The sequence below is a fragment of the Camelina sativa genome, chromosome 3 (assembly GCF_030686135.1).
Source record: "Camelina sativa cultivar CO46 ecotype springtype chromosome 3, ASM3068613v1".
NCBI classification, from domain to species: domain Eukaryota; kingdom Viridiplantae; phylum Streptophyta; class Magnoliopsida; order Brassicales; family Brassicaceae; genus Camelina; species Camelina sativa.
The window spans coordinates 15,063,608-15,080,647 of NC_141882.1; the positions used below are offsets into that span (position 1 = coordinate 15,063,608).

The window sequence follows — 17,040 nt, forward strand, 5'->3', positions numbered from 1 at the left end:
GTTACATTTGGTGACGAAATAGATACGTATGAGTTAGTCGCAACTCTTGTGACGTTTTAGTGACTAAAAAAAATTTGTGACCATTGTATTGTAACCATTCACCATTCGTCACAGTTTCGTAACAATATTTTTATTGTGACGAAAAAAAATTATTGTGACGGAATATTACGTGACAATAGACTTATTTTCTTGTAGTGGAGGAGTTCAGAGCACTTGGGGTGAGGTTGAAGTCTATTGAGGTGGACTGCTTCATTAAGTTGTTTGGATAAAATATCCATTACCAGAGTAAAGAGCGGGGCCGAGATAGTGTCTCCTTGTCTCAATCCTTTTTGTCCATGAAAATAACCATTCAGCTCACCGTTGAAAGAGACTGAATAGGAGGGTGTGGTGAATGCATGTTGACAACCAAGCGATGAACACTGGAGAGAGTTCGAGAGCTTTGAGGATGTTAATTAGAAATTCTCAATTTACATTGTCGAAAGCTTTGGAAATATCTATCTGTAACTTACAGACTGTAAGCAACCCCTGGTGATAGGTCCTTCGATGTATACAAGTTGATTACTCATAAGTCATATATACATTGCATATATGTGTGGAAGTATCTTTCTATTCAAATCTAAGTAAAACTTACAAGATTCTATACATATAGTTTGTCATATTACTGATTTGTATTATATAAATCAAAATCTGTTCGAATTCTACGTAGATATTGATTTTGCATGATATTTATCAAACCATTAAAATACGCGCGTGCGTAGTTTCTAATTCAAATAAATGCAGAAATTAGTAGACAATTACGTCAGTATGAGCATGGGTTTACATGACAATAGGCTTTTGTCGAAATTGCTTGACATGCAAACTTTTACAATGCTTCACCAACCAATGTAGTTTAACTTAATTATTAACCATTGACTATGGCTAATTAATTAAGCACTAATTAGTTAAATCATCTAAAGTGTTTTTTTTGATGCGTTAGTTTAGTACTCTCCAAACACCTCACAACTCACAACATACGCACTATAACCATAAAAACATCGTCGCATTCAAATATTACGTTCCAAACGCCCCAAAAGCACAGTCGATCCACTCACGCCGTAAGTCCTATATAATAATGATGTTATCTCGCTCAATTATTTGATTTTGAACTCAAGTGATATACTGATTTCACATACTTGTGTATTAGAATAGGTTATGTTAGTATGTTACATAGCGTTAAAAGAATATATACCACAAAAGGCTGATATATATCCAAACCACATAATCTAACTTAAAAGTCAAAGAATTTGATTACTCATAAGCCATTGTAACTATTCAAATATATGATTTACTATATCTATTTTTGTAGTAGTACTGATTTGAATTCATAAAACTGCAATTTAATTCAAATTCTTCTACGTAAACGACGTGTCTAGTTGATGATATGTATTTAAATAATTCAAATAACTAATTCAAAACAAACAAAAAAACCGAAAGTGGATAGTTACGTCAGTATGAGCATGGATTTACATGACTTCCCATGACAATAGACTCTTGTCGGAATTGCTTGACATGCAAACTTTGCTGTGAGCTTCAACAACTAATGTAGTTTCACTCAGTTACTAACTATTGACTACGGCTGATATGATTAATTAAGCACTAATTAGTTAATCATTCAAAACGTTATTTGATGGAATAGTATATAGTCCGCCTCACCACCCACACCATACGCAAATATAACCAAACACTTATCCCGTTTAAATGTATTTATTAATTGGACTTTTGGTGCGATAGAAAAAAAAAAGATAAAAAGATAAAAAAAATATTTTGTCATTTAAAACATCCACATTTGTGATACGTTCTGCCGAAAGAAAAAAAAAAACAAAAAGAATGAATCAAAGAAGAAGAAGAAGCTGTGTCGATATTTTATAACATAATATATATTGCAACAATTTAAGCTGAACACAACAACACATTTGAGCTTGAACCTTTATCTTTGATGAGCCCAATTTTTATCTCAAACCATACACGACCATTTGAACCAAATGGCTAAACCAAGAATGAACGCATACCCAACAAAACTTTTCACATTGGCTACGGTTTCATCCCGGCCCTTTGTCAAAGTTCTCCGAAGTGATTTTCTAATTTCCTCTAGCTAGATCAACTTCGGACCACCTTCAACAATCTCAGACCGTCCATGAACTTACTTCCATGTTACAATCGCGATTTAGTTACCTGTTAAATTTTCAAGACAAGACATACGTTTTACTACGAATAGCCTAAATTAATCTTCCAATTTATATATCGATCTAACTACATACAATGAGTTTGATTGGTTGTGGTTTTGGAATCTTTCCACCACCATATTTTGGTCTACATCTCTATAGCTTTTCTTTTTTCTACCTACAGCCAAAATATATTCCACAAACTTTAGTGTAAAACTTTAAACCTTATTTGAGATGTGACGACAATGAGAATTAATCAATCTTGTTCTAAACTAATATTCAATTAATACAATACATGTGAACATGGGACATGATTTAACAAAAGGGAATGACGAAATGACGAATCAATATTAGTATGGGAACAAATTACGAGGTGAAACCTCACATTCAACTCAATTAAAATTTCAATAAAGAAATGAAAAAGTTAAAATATTGGGGGGGGTCAAATGTGGTTAATGATTATATGGTATTAGTTAATCCATCAATTTTGTACCCAAAAGCATGATTAAGCATAGAATTTAGGGAAATAAAACATCATTATTAATGTTGAAACACAAAGATCCCATCAACAGACAAATGATAAGCACAGTGCTTGTAGGGTAACAACTTTAACATATAATAAGTATATAATAAGAAAAACGATTAAAATGCCATTGCTCTAGCCTCTACATGTAAATCATATTACAGATCCTTATACTTAATTCCCATAATTAAGTCCGTAATTGAACATATACACATATTTTGATGTTATAAGGTTGAACATGAATATACATTTGCATAAAAAATATTGCTAATTAATAATGTTGTGTACATAATCCAACCATCACCTTTTTAGTTGGGAGTAGATATTCCAACCTGTCACTCCCACTTTCATTCTCTCTATTTCTTTCTTCATTTTTTTTTAGTCTATTTCAATTTCTAAGGTCATCAGTTCTGTCATACATCAGGAAAAAGAATTCGGGTAATTGTTAAGAAGACTGTAAGAATAGTAAACGGACGTTGTTGCTCGTTGTGTATGTAATGCCATAACAATATGGTTATGTTAGAGGACTCTTCGATGTTCTAGCCGCACAATAGTCAGGTTGTCAGAATTAGTCGCATGGAGGAGGGAGTGGTAAATTCTTAGACTTAGTAAAAATGATATAATATGCTCAATTAGTTGTTGAATGGAAGACTTAGAGGAATGAAAGTAGCATGCGAAATTGATATTTGAACTCTCCGGAGAACGACTTGGATCACAAGGGTCCTAGATATGAAGGAGTTCCCTTACTGAACAAATGTAAGAATGATGATCCTTGGTAACCAAATGGATTATTCTTTTAAGATTATATTCTCCTTTATTATCTTACCTATGTAAGTATCATCATAGATCATAAATGGTTTGTACTCCATAAATATGACTCCCCTTACCCTCAAATTTTTTTGGTATTCCCATAACCTAAGAATTACTACTATATTACTACAAACTTACTATGTAAAACTGTCTGAAAAAAATTAAGTGGTTGACTATAATTTCTTGTTCACGGTGAATAGCTAGCTAAAACTGAAATATACATGCATGAATTGGCCACTCGGCAGAGGTGAATAGATGATGAAATGAAGGTAAGGTGCCACACCTTGTGAAAAAAGCATGTCCCCTGCTCTCTTCGCCTTGTTTTGTTTTCTTTGACTTCATATACGTTTTTGTCACTGAATTACACCTATAAGGCTATAACTATAAATTAACATCGAGAGTTCTTTTGTTACCCATTATCTTATAGAATTATACTCCCTAGCTCTATTTCATTTTAAATAATATTTTAAGTACACATATTTGAAAATTTTCATTTACTTTTTTTTTACATAAAACTATTATTAATTACATTAATTCAACCAATAAAAAAACGTACTGCACAATAACAATGGTAAAAATAACACATATAATATTTTGCATATAGACTTGAAAACTTCACTTAAAAACAAAATTTTAAAACGGAAATATAATAAATTATATTTAAGTGATGAATACTTGGCACAAAATGATAAGAGAAAATGATAGATTTTAAAATAGTTTGTAATGCATTTTTGCTGATACATGAAAATGAACGACGAGCATACCAAACACATATAAACTTTTAGAAGACGACGTCAGTTATAATAATGGTTGGGAAATATTTCAATGTAGCTTCTTAATTATGTTTATAGAAGATAATTTACATTCATTTTCTTATATAAGAATCTAATACTTTATATTTTCCATCTATTAGTAGACCAAACACACATGAAATTCAAATTCTACAATAAGTAAGTGCAAGAAAAACAAAGATTTATCCCCCACTAAACCTGTTTATCTACGTTATAGTATTTTTCCCTTTTATACATTACACATGACATGACATGACACGTCAAAAGAAATATGTCTTACGTCAGAACCTACGTATGATCAAATTCGATTTAAACATAGGACATATGTTACTAAATTATATATTAATTCCATAAAGATACTTTAACGCATGATAATTTCCAAACTTCTTTATTTAAATAATAATTTCCCCCTTTTGGGGGCTATGTGTCGTTGAGTCCCACCACCATTATAAATGATCTCATCGCTTGCTTTCTTGTTTCTAAGTTGTAACCATTTCCACTTATAATCATACAGCTTCTCTACTCTTCTAGAGCAAAAACAAAACAAAACAAAAAGATATCGCCATCATCATCAATGGCGGATACTAAGGTAAATCTGTCGATTAATGGACAATCAAAAGTGCCTCCAGGTTTCAGATTCCATCCCACCGAAGAAGAACTTCTCCATTATTATCTCCGTAAGAAAGTTAACTCTCAAAAGATCGACCTTGATGTGATTCGTGAAGTTGATCTTAACAAGCTTGAGCCTTGGGATATTCAAGGTTTTTTATACAAGAAACCCTACTAATTTCTACTAACTTTATCTCTCTTTCTCTCTTTCTTTGTTCTTTATTTTGAACCATTTTGGTATGCAAATGCAGAGGAATGTAGAATCGGTTCGACGCCGCAAAACGACTGGTACTTCTTCAGCCACAAAGACAAAAAGTATCCAACCGGGACCAGGACAAACCGGGCAACAGTTGCTGGATTCTGGAAAGCTACGGGACGTGACAAGATCATATGTAGTTGTGTCCGAAGGATTGGATTGCGGAAGACACTCGTGTTCTACAAAGGAAGAGCTCCTCACGGTCAGAAATCCGATTGGATCATGCATGAGTATCGCCTCGACGATACTCCAATGACTAATGTAAGAGTATATATATAATATAGCTATGAGCTATCATCAATATTCATTTTAGGTTGGAAGAAACAGATTCCATAGGTCAAAGAATAAGCTAGTTTCGTTTCATGCTATATAATAGGTTTTTATTCATTTAATATGTACTAGCTAGAGCCGTCTTTTAGCATGTGCAATTAAAGTAATCGAACATGATCCTAATTTTAAAGATAATATTTTCTCTATAAAAATATTTACGCATAAATTAAGTAATAGCTTATATGTTTTTTAAAATATATTTAATATATAGAAAGTTTGTACAAGGCCTAAAATAGTTAAAGAAGGGTTGGTTGTTGATTAAAAAAAAAAAAAAAGGGGTTATATTATGCATCCAACAAGTATTGAACGAACAAGATCGAATTGTTCCGAAAGAAAACAAAATAAAAGTCGCATTTACGTCTTCATCATTTCATTTTGCATTTTATAAGATCGATTAATTTGTTCCATTTATCAGGGCTACTCTGATGTCCTAACCGAAGATCCGATGAGCTATAACGAAGAAGGTTGGGTGGTATGTCGAGTTTTCAGGAAGAAGAACTATCAAAAGATCGACGATTGTCCTAAAATCACTCTATCTTCTTCCCCTGACGACACGGAGGAAGAGAAGAGGCCCACCTTTCACAACACTCAAAACGGCAACGTCTTAGACCATGTTCTTCTCTGCATGAACCGTACCGGTTCTAACATTTGCATGCCCGAGAGCCAAACGACTACCAAAACTCAACTTCAAGACGATGTCTTATTCATGCAACTCCCAAGTCTTGAGACACCCAAATCTGAGAGCCAGGTCGACCAAATTTTCATGACTCCAAACCAACTCGATCCCTTTAACGTTAAAGAGAAGATAACCGGCAGACCGGTTTGCAGTAACTGGGCTAGTCTTGACCGGCTCGTGGCTTGGCAATTGAACAATGGTCATCATACGTGTGATCGTAAGAGTTTTGATGAAGAAGAAGAAGATGGTGATACAATGATGCAGCGATGGGATCTTCATTGGAATAATGCTGATAATGTCGATCTTTGGAGTAGTTTCACGGAGTCATCTTCGTCTCCTTCGTCTTTAGACCCTCTTCTTCATTTATCTGTATGATTATATATATACAAAATACATACATTAACAAAATAATATATATATATATATATATTACTTCTATAGTATTAAAACTAAATTTGTTAATAATAATAAAAAAGTCTCTTATCTTATCATATAAAGTTGGGTTTTGAAAGTTAGTCATTCACAAGATTTTGACATGTGTTTTCTTAAACCAAATTTTTCTACTATTTTCTCCTATTTCAGTTGGGAATAGGTAAGATTAATATGTTGACAAAAAAAAAAGATTAATATATAAGTCTTATTTTTCCAATACTGTATTTTAAAATTTTATTGTAGTATTTTTAGATTGTTTTAATTTGTATTTTAATCTTTGAATGATTTGAGATTCATATATTAGCATGCTTATAATTTTCTATTGTTTTTTTAATTATGCCAAATTATTTTTTTTTCAATTTCTCAACCTTGATTGGTTGGTCATAAACCTTTTTTTTTTTTGCAAACATAAATGTTACCATTATTCATTCAATCCAAAAGGGAGATAACAAATAGAAGCTCATCAACCTAATGAATTGATAAATAGGCTAATCAAACACAAGCATACAACAAACATAGATAAATAGATTGGAAAAAAATAAATCGTTGTTGATAGATCCATAGGAGCTCAAAGACTCTGACACCCTGGTTTGCGAAAATGTTTAAAAGAATTGATTTAGTCACATACGTCACCAAAATGCACTTATTTTTTCAGTCAAGGGTCTTGAGAGAACTTCATGATGGGTGACCTTTCTGGAAGTGATTGTCGAAATTGTGCGAGTGAGGACAAAACACAAGAAAATATCATTTGTTGATTTGTAAGGTCGGTAACCAAGTTTTTAAAGACTTCCAGACGTAACAAACCGGCCATCGAATATGGGTTGGTCCACAAGCCGGGAATAGATTTATGGCCCACTTGGGAAGGTGGGCCCATGGACTGAGAGTAGACATGGGCTCACTAAACAATGTGGCGGTTGAAGCGTTACAGAGACAGAGGCTACATCATGGTGTGTCAAAGACACTTCCACGAATACATTAAAAAATTTAGCATTAGTTACTATCAAAAGATTTTGTGACGATTGAAAAAGGTTTTGACGTTTATTGGTCGTCGGAGCAAGCTATTTTGAGATAGCAAAAAAGACATGAACATTTTTTCTCCACACATGATGAGGGCAGAGCCGAGGTTCTCTCTATGGTGGAGAAGGTTGGACACAAGGTTATCTACCCAACAGAGGAAGGTGGAGGAGGTTGGACGCAAGGTTATCTCTCCAAGGGAGGAAGACGGAGCCAAGGTTCTCTCCATGATGGAGGAAGTTGGATGCAATGTTCTCTCCATAAGGGATGAAGGCGGAGCCGAGGTTTTTTCCATGGCAGTCATACATTATTGTGATGATACATCATTGATTAGTATACTATGTTATCTATAAACACATTAAGCCAAATACATTTAGAAATTTAACATTAATACTATCAAAAGATTTTTTGTGAAGTTAGAAAATTGTTTTTACTTTCATTGGTTGTCGGAACAAGCCATTTTAAGATAGCAAAAAGACGTGAACATATTTTCTCCACATAGGAGGAGAGCAGAGCCGAGGTTCTCCCTATGGTAGAGAAGGTTTGACACAAAGTTATCTCCGCAAGGGAGGAAGGTGGAGGAGATTGAACGCAATGTTATCTCTCTAAGGGAGAAAGGCGGAGCCAAAGTTCTCTCCATGGTGGAGGAGGTTGGACATAAGGTTCTCTCCATAAGAGATGAAGGCGGAGCCGATGTTTTCTCCATGGTGGTCATACATTATTATGATGATACATCATTGATTAATATATTATGTAATATATCTTTTATTCAAAATGTTTTTTGAGCCAACAAATTCAGTAATTAAAAAAGTATGCAGAAGTGAAAGTAATATACTTGGCTTAATGTGTTTATATAGACAGTTTCTAGGTGGTGGCAAAGAATATTTTTGTAACATACAAGAGTACATTTAGGTATAAAAAATATACTTTTAATAGTAACATACATAAAAGATTTGCAAATAGATATAAATCAGTGTATTATAACAAAAATAAAATTTATATATAAAATACAACAAAATTTTTAACAAATTTAATTTCATTTATAAAACTTTAAACCCGCAGATCGGACGGGTCCTCATCTAGCATTAGTATAAATAAAACTAAATAATTGTCGCGTGTCTACGGTATACAACTGATCAAATTTTATAATTAACAATTAAAATACAATTATACAATCTTAGACACTAAACAAAAGAAACAAAATTAACAAACAAATACAATTTTTTCAAATTTAATTTTTATTTGTTGTAAAAATATTGTCCCGCGGTGTACTGCGGGTTAAAATCTAGTTCTATATAATCATGTCTTGGTATTGGGGTTCAATACGTGAAAATTAAAGACTTTTAAAAATTATAATCATAAAATTTATGAAACTAAAGACTCTTTCGATTGCTTACTAGACTACTGTTACTAGTAAGCATGTTTATAAAGGTCAATTCCATTTAGTTTTTTTTTCCACACCCCTAAATTAACTTCTTTCGTCTTTCATTTTTTCTTTTTTGGTCTACATATACATTTCCGACATGCATACACTATCGGAAACGGTTGTAATATTTTAGATCTCCTCAATTATTTTTTGAATGTATATATGCTGTATGTATAATGTATTCCAATGTTACAGTTATTAAAAACTATCAGAAAATAATGTTTTTTAAATAAAAAAGAGGTATTCTATTGAAAATGCATAAATTAAATGCATGTACATAGCTATGACAATTAAGTCATACAGTTTTGGAATATAAAATGAGAAAGTAGAGATTACATCAATGATTATAAAATCACTAGAAAAGAGGAAGTGTAAGAGAGTTTTCTCTTAAACCACCTAAGATGGAGGGCCGAGGCTGCCTCGTCCATCCAGTTATCTTGGACATATATCACAATAGTTTAATTTGTTAGTTGTAAATGAGCATCAGTTGCGATTGATCGCTTGTGAACATAAGGTTTATAACTTAACCGCTGATGAATAGCTAACCAAGGTAGACTGTGACTATTGGTAATAACTCGTTCTTTCGACATGATTTGTGCCTGTCTGTCAAATAATGGTTATGAAAATCTTTTGGAGGACAAAAATAGGTTAGTCCTTTCGAAAACCTTTTAATGTTTTAAGTAAGATAAAGAAACGAAACTAGCCAAATTTAAGTTTACAGGAACAACCCGACCTAGATATGATATGTGTCCAATATATAATTTGGACAATAATAGTGTTTCTCGTAATACGGTTGGAATCATATGAAAGTAGGAAGAATTGTGATATATTGATTAGGAGGAGGATGATATGTTAGTTGAGGTTTCGATGAACCATCTTCCGCCTCCAGAACATAATTTGCATCTGTGTTAGAGATTTTATAAGTGAGCATAAACATGGTTCATCGGATTCATCTTTCCTTTTCTCCTGAGAATTGTAGGATTTAACATGGATCGGGACGGGTTAGAGTCTTTGTGTCATGTCAAACGTAGTGTGCTTTTGATTATAGGATCAGACTATACCTAGTGTTGTTAAATTCATGTATAAACAAAGCTCACGTTTGACGATGACAAAAACAAACAAAAACAAAACAAAAGTCACGTATGACAAGGGAATTTTATCTCGATAAAGTATCATTGTCATTTTGACGTATGATAAATGAAGTGATATTTTTTTTGACTTACATCTAATTAAGTAAAAGTGTACCAAATAATTAACGACAGCATAATAAGATTCTCGCTTCGTTATAATTGATTCAACTTTTGGTGCAAGTGCAACTGTTTTATCTTTTCATTTCCGTTTGAAATTCTAGATTTCTTACTGAGATGTGTATTAGAAGTTATGTATAATAAGAATATATGTGTAATTAATATTAGGAAAAACCCTATTACTGAGATGTATATATACTCTTTAGACATTAACCTAAATATATCATTCATCATTCTCTACATGGACCTTGATTGGAAGAGCATATGAAGAAGTTTTTTTAATTTTATCATCCAATCAACATTTATTTGGAGAGCATATAAGGGAGCATTTAGAAGCTGCAGATGCTCTCATATGCTCTCTTCCTGTATGCTCTGATTCGAAGCATTTCCCAAGCATGTAACTCTAAAATATTAATATATATTAAAATCATTTTAAATAATTAATTTATTTTGTAAAAATAGAAAATTATGATTTCATAAAAGATAAATTTATTTGTTATAAGATAATATATGGGAAACTACTTAATGTTATTATTTAAAATAATATAATAATTTATTTTATACATTAAAATATTAATGTGGATATATTTTTTATAATATATATTATTGTTTTATTTTAGTTTAATCTATTATATTATATATATTTTAAAAATTTATTGAAATTAAAAATGCAAATATAGATATAAACTTTTATAAAAAAATTATAATATATATTAATTATTTGTAATTAATGTGTTACATTAGAAATATATAATTAAAAATTATTAAATTATACATTTACATATATAACAATTTATTAAATTTATTAGATGTAAAATATATTTTTAAAAAATTATATAGCAATGAGTGATAATTAATTTTAATAATGAAGCACATTTAAATTATATTTTTTAATTAATGTCATATATTAATATAAATATAATATCTAATACTCTACTACTATACCAATCAACTAAATGTGTTATATTACTTAGAGCATATGCACCTTAATGCTTATGCTGCATAATGCTAATGCTCTATGGTTCCAATCAAACCCATGGTATCAGAGCTGTAAAAGATCCAAAAACCTAAAAAAAAAAATTTCCGTCTAAAACAGCCGCTGCTTCTCTCCTTTCTTCTTTCTTTTCTTTTTTTCTCTTTCATTGCTTCTCCTTTTCTCGGCCATGGCTACACCAAATGAAGTTGTTGTTTCCTCTGATAACACTTCTCTCGTGAATGTCAATACGTCTAATGTGACAAAACTCACCGCTACACTTAGTGCAAATGGGACAATCCATCTACTAGTACCACTTAATTATCTAATTATAAATTTTGAAATATTTTACAAGAGAACAATGTTAGAACTGTTCTTACGTAGCAGAAATGCAGAATGTAGGATAATAAGAGGCTCGTAATTAATGAAGTTTTTAAGAGAAATTGAAATAAGCCGACTGATACGTAGCAGAAATGCAGAATGTAGGATAATAAGAGGCTCGTAATTAATAAAGTTTTTAAGAGAAATTGAAATAAGCCGACTGATACGATGGACAGAGAATTCTTGTAGGCACAAGATAATATGGATCCAATTTGCTGGTTCGAATGAGTCAAATTCAACAGTGTCACTAGCTAGTTGCATGACGTGAATCAGTGAGATGCAATCGACACGGAGCGTTGTTGGTGGTAAGAGGCCGATTCAACTAGTGAAAATGGACCAATTAAATTAATACTGATCTTTTTCAAAATATTTGATCAATCATATAATTTCATGAACTAACCTAGATAAGTAAATAAGTGACTACTAAATAAGGCAACCATATAAAATGTAAAGAAGTCTTCGAGTTTCCGGTAAGTTTTTTTTTTTATTCATAACAACTTTCTTATTGAGGGTCATAATTCTGTCTCTGATTTAAGAAAAAAAAAATGAAACAATGGGAACTCATAAGATACGAATATAGATGGCAAGTCATGTCTCATAATTACCAAAAACTAGTTGTCACATAGTTTTCAAACTTTCTGATACTAGAAAAAGGTCCTATATATGCCTACATTATCTGTAAAAACTATCTCAAATTTTAGGTTATGCCGACAAATATTCACCACATATCTTGGTGACAATTGACGAACCACATATTTTAAGACTTCACAACTTACATTAGAACTAGTAATGTTAGGAAATACAATAGTATTTATTATCTTAATGAAAGTTTAATAGATTAATAAAGAATAATTTTTAGATTCGATTTTCTTTTGTTAAAGTCAACTTATATTTAAATGTTTAGACAATTTTGTCTTAGGTTTTTTCGTCGTGATGTTTATCTTACTCAAAGATATTTAACTATTTTTACATTATTTTATCTACTACATCATTATCCGTATTATCCGTGTTATACTAAACATAAAAACGTCAGTATATTCATTGTCAGGTTATTCATTGTGAAGTTGATGGTTCGTGGAAAGTGGAAAGCTACGAAACCTAATTCAGGTTTAGGATGGTGGTGTGACGATGATGAGAATCAGATTTTAGTTATAGGTTCCAAATGCCAATGTCGCAGTGCATCCCCACTCCATTCGGAGCTAGAAGCATTATAATGGGCAATGATGGAGTGTATCCTTTCCAGAGGAATTGATTGTCGGAGGTTTGAGACGGATTCTGCAGAGTTACTAGCGATGATGCAAGCTCTGGAAGATTAGCCGGTTTTCTCTAAGCTTCTTGATGAGTTCCAGATACTTAGTGCCTCATTGCCTCATTTTACCATTTCCAATATCCCAAGGACGTCCAATGTGAAGATTCATTGTTTAACTCGTTCTTCTAAATTTTTTTTGTCATAAACGATTTATGTAAACAACTTTACTCCGGTTTGGGCAACCAATCTAGGAGTTTTATTTTAATTAATGTTAGGTTGAAAAAAAAACGTCACTATATTCAATGTATATAGTATTAAAATTTTATTTATGATGAGAAAATAGAAGTTATAAATAATGCATATATATTTACTTTATTTCAAATTAAAACATGTAACTAATGACATTGTTTGTGTATTTTATTTTACGATTGATTTAATTTCCTAGACAAATTTTTTTCTAAGATAACATTTTTTTTCTTTAATTTTCTTGGTTTAAAATTTTTTTTTATTTATTTTGTAAAGTAATAAGAGATGTTATAGCGACAATATTAATATTTACATATCATACATATTAAAAATTTGTATGGTACAACGTATCTTATTATATAAAGTTTAGTTTCAAAATTAGTCATTAACATGATCATGACAAGAGTAAAGTATATTGATCAATGTTGGTTTTTCAAAAAACATTTGTGGATTTTTATTTTATTTACTAATTATGTTTTGTTATTTTTAGTTATTATAATATTAACTAAGATATAGATTTGATATGATAAACATATTATTTTTGATATAAAGTTTTAGCTTTTATCCATTAATATGAATTGCCTAAACTTAAAATCTAATTTATTTTGATGAAACAGATAATTAAATTGTATTGCAAAATGAAATGTGTAAGATTGAAATCAAATTTAAACATATACCAAATTAAATATAAAAATATGTGTAAATTAATAAAATTTAAAAATATTATCAGTGAAATTTTATATTTACTTCTTACATAGACACCTCATAAAAAGTCCTCCTCACCTTATCATCTTCTTACGAAGTTTTTCACACTCATAGATTACTCCTTAATTTCTAGGACTTTGTATAACACTCCATTCATGGTCTAGGTCGGGATGAGGTTTTTAGATTCCTTTCTGTTAAAGGATTGTCTTAAGTCTTAAGCCAATTATTTGTTTAAAATCAATTTAAGATAAATAAACAAAAACTAAACCCAAGATGCATCTTTACATGTCATCAATGAACAATTCCAACTCCGATTTCGAAAGAAGAGACCAGTCGTGAAATTGTATATCAACAAAAGAGAGGTTTCGTCATAGCAATCTACAAAAGTTTAGCCGATGCATAAATGCTCATGAATTCCTACCATCTTTGATCCTTAGTTACATCGTCACATTTTCTAACTTTAGTTAAATAGTTGCGTACTGTATATAATAGCCAAAACCCAAAATGCTCACGGATTCCTTTCATCTTTGTTACGTACTCGTCTCTTTCACATTCACATCCACATTAGTCATTATCACGCTCTCAAACAACACGCATCGACCAATCAGTCACGCCATTCATGTTTCCTCAATCAAATCATGAATATTACTTAAGTATTGACTAGATAGCTCATAATCAAGTTCACCCAATTTCAATCTGGCTGCAAGCGTCTGCTCGGTCTTACTCAAATTCTTATAGCAAGGGATTGATCATACATACTCCACCAAATTCATGCTACATGTAATTCTTGGGATACTTTTCATGCAATAATAACCTTCATACACAGTCATAATTATCTGTCTGTAATTGTAAACGGCTTTTACTTAGCATTTATCCTTTGTTCGATAGTCTCATTAAGACTAGATCGACCCTGCTCCGTTTGCTATTACGCCCATATCATTTATCTCATTCAATTCAATGTAACAAATTTATCCAAAGACAGCAACGATCACATGAGTGTTTCACAATTGTTTAATAAATTAAACACAATTAAAGTAAACTCAATCCAATATATATCGAACCTACCTTCTTGTGGTTCTAAACATGTTGCACGTATATTTAAGGAAACATGTTGCCAAACAATCATTACACATTCAATTAGCCTTTTTGTACAAGTTGATTAGAGTTTTAAACTCAAGTGGAAATCTTATATGGTCTGTGAGCTACTTAGTACTGTGCAATGTGTCGTTTAGCTCTTTAACCAAAACACTGCGAACGAATTACTCATGAACAAAACATCTTGCAAAATGCTAACAAAGCATATAAATGAAGTTTGGCAAAGTCAAAAACATCTTACAACCAAGTAGATTTCAAGTCCCCAAACACATGGTGACCTCACCTATAATGTGGCCAATCTCAATCCAAACTATTAGAGAAAGAACTCTGAGAAACACAAAAGGCTTTGTATTGGATATTTATGTAATGTTTGTAACTAACCACCATCAAACAAAGACTAGAGTATCTCGACCATAATAACCAAAGATCATTTGCCTCCTTCTTCTATCAAAGCATATATATAATCTTGAAACACAGAGAACTCTAAAAAAGAAAGAAACTAGAAAGAAAAAAAACATTTTATCTTACAATTTTTTAGATGTAACTCCCAAATTATTACTAGTGAGATCAGTGTCTTTTAGCTGCAAATGGGACAACGAACAAGACCATTCTCATTACACTCCATACACTTGACCACTACAGCTTCACTTCCCCATCCTTCCACCACTTTACAGCTCCCATTACACTCCGAACACGGCAAAAACGCTAACCCACCGCAGCCACCGCAACCGCCTCCACACCGATCTTTCTTCCTCGGAATCCCTCTTAGCAAATCTCCAAGCAAACCTTCTTCCACCAAACTCATCACTTCCTCTGCTCCACCAATGTACTTCCCTTTCACAAAAACCCTCGGCGGCAACACCACCACCGCCGCCGTCGACGAATCATCACCACCGCCGCCGTTGTCTCTTCTTTCCCGAGCCATTAGATTCGAAAGCTCTTCTCTGAATCCTCTATCCATAGACACATCTTTCTCACATACCACCACACCAAAGCTCTCAATCGCAGCTCTCACGGCGTTACACGCCTCAAACGTCCGCCGCACTCCCCGCAACGACGTCGTGTAAATCACAACACGATCCTCAACGCCGTCACAGAGTCTCTCGGTTTCCTCCGCTGATTTCGGATCTAACGGTTTCAAAACCTCGTAATCGCTCTTCAGATCTCTAGGGTTCTTCAAATTAGGATCGGAGTTCTCTTTGTTCACCATCATCACTCGACCACCACCATCGGAGACATTACATTTCGCCGGAATAGGAGAGAATCGGCAAGTATCGCCGCCGTCGAGACCTGACATTAGCTCCCAGAAGCTAATAACCTCCGTCGTCGTCGGCTCAGACTTACCAACCATCGTCTCCTTACCGTCGATAGTAAACCTCTCAGGCGGAGTCATCGGAGATATAGCGGAGGTAGCGGAGGAGGAAGGAGGCGGAGGAAGAGAAGGTGAAGAAGAGTCGAGATTGAGAAGACCATAAGTGGTTGAAGTTAGCTTGACGAAATGGTGGCTTAAGGTTGAAGCGTTGATCTGAGAAGAGAAGTTTTCATCTGTCGGATTTAAGAAATTGGAGGAGACGCAACCACCCATCGCCGGAGATTTCGAGGATCTCTCGACGTCGTCCGAGGAAATTAAAAAAGCACACAGAGATTGAGTGAGAGAGACGGTGGTGATGAGAAGAAGTGAGAAATGAGTTTTTTTTTTCAGATAAGAAGACAAAAAATAACAAAACAAAACAAACTTTTTTGTTTATAAAAATTACAAAGTTGGGGACGTGACAATGCACGTGGCTCTTTCGTTGTGATTTTAATGTCTATATTATTCGTTGAATATGAAACAGTTTGTGTGTCTACACAGTGTTTAGTTCTTAAATCTTAACGAAACAGTTTGAGATATTCTTTTTTTGTTTGATTAATAGTTTACAAAAGCTTACTCTTTGACTTAGGATTAAGAATCCAAAACAAACAAATTTGGTTAGAGTAAAAGGAATCAGTAGGTCATTTTTAATATATTTCGTTAGAATGAGGTTAGACATTAGGAGTTAAACCAAAGTCAACAAGTTCTTTTTTTTTTTTTTTTTT

General features: G+C 32.6%; 2 protein-coding genes across 2 annotated transcripts; one reads left to right on the forward strand and one right to left on the reverse strand.

Moving 5' to 3' along the window:
* The first annotated feature begins 4,693 nt into the window (after window positions 1–4,693).
* LOC104777301 (NAC domain-containing protein 12-like) lies at window positions 4,694–6,707 on the forward strand. Its single transcript, XM_087505139.1, has 3 exons — window positions 4,694–5,086; window positions 5,186–5,451; window positions 5,936–6,707. Exons 1-3 carry the CDS (start codon window positions 4,900–4,902, stop codon window positions 6,569–6,571), a joined length of 1,089 nt encoding a protein of 362 aa, XP_087361265.1. The 5' UTR covers window positions 4,694–4,899; the 3' UTR covers window positions 6,572–6,707.
* An 8,583-nt stretch (window positions 6,708–15,290) lies between these two features.
* LOC104777302 (uncharacterized protein At3g28850-like) lies at window positions 15,291–16,838 on the reverse strand. Its single transcript, XM_010501522.3, has one exon. It carries the CDS (start codon window positions 16,547–16,549, stop codon window positions 15,542–15,544), a length of 1,008 nt encoding a protein of 335 aa, XP_010499824.2. The 5' UTR covers window positions 16,550–16,838; the 3' UTR covers window positions 15,291–15,541.
* Between the last annotated feature and the right edge of the window lie 202 nt (window positions 16,839–17,040).

What these genes read in the sequence shown, in the direction of transcription:
- LOC104777301 (XM_087505139.1), top strand. Translation starts at nt 4,900, where the DNA reads ATGGCGGATACTAAGGTAAATCTGTCGATTAATGGACAATCAAAAGTG. An exon ending in TGAGCCTTGGGATATTCAAG is followed by an intron (nt 5,087 to 5,185) that starts GTTTTTTATACA and finishes ATGCAAATGCAG; the next exon opens with AGGAATGTAGAATCGGTTCG. An exon ending in ACGATACTCCAATGACTAAT is followed by an intron (nt 5,452 to 5,935) that starts GTAAGAGTATAT and finishes TCCATTTATCAG; the next exon opens with GGCTACTCTGATGTCCTAAC.
- LOC104777302 (XM_010501522.3), bottom strand. Translation starts at nt 16,549, where the DNA reads ATGGGTGGTTGCGTCTCCTCCAATTTCTTAAATCCGACAGATGAAAAC.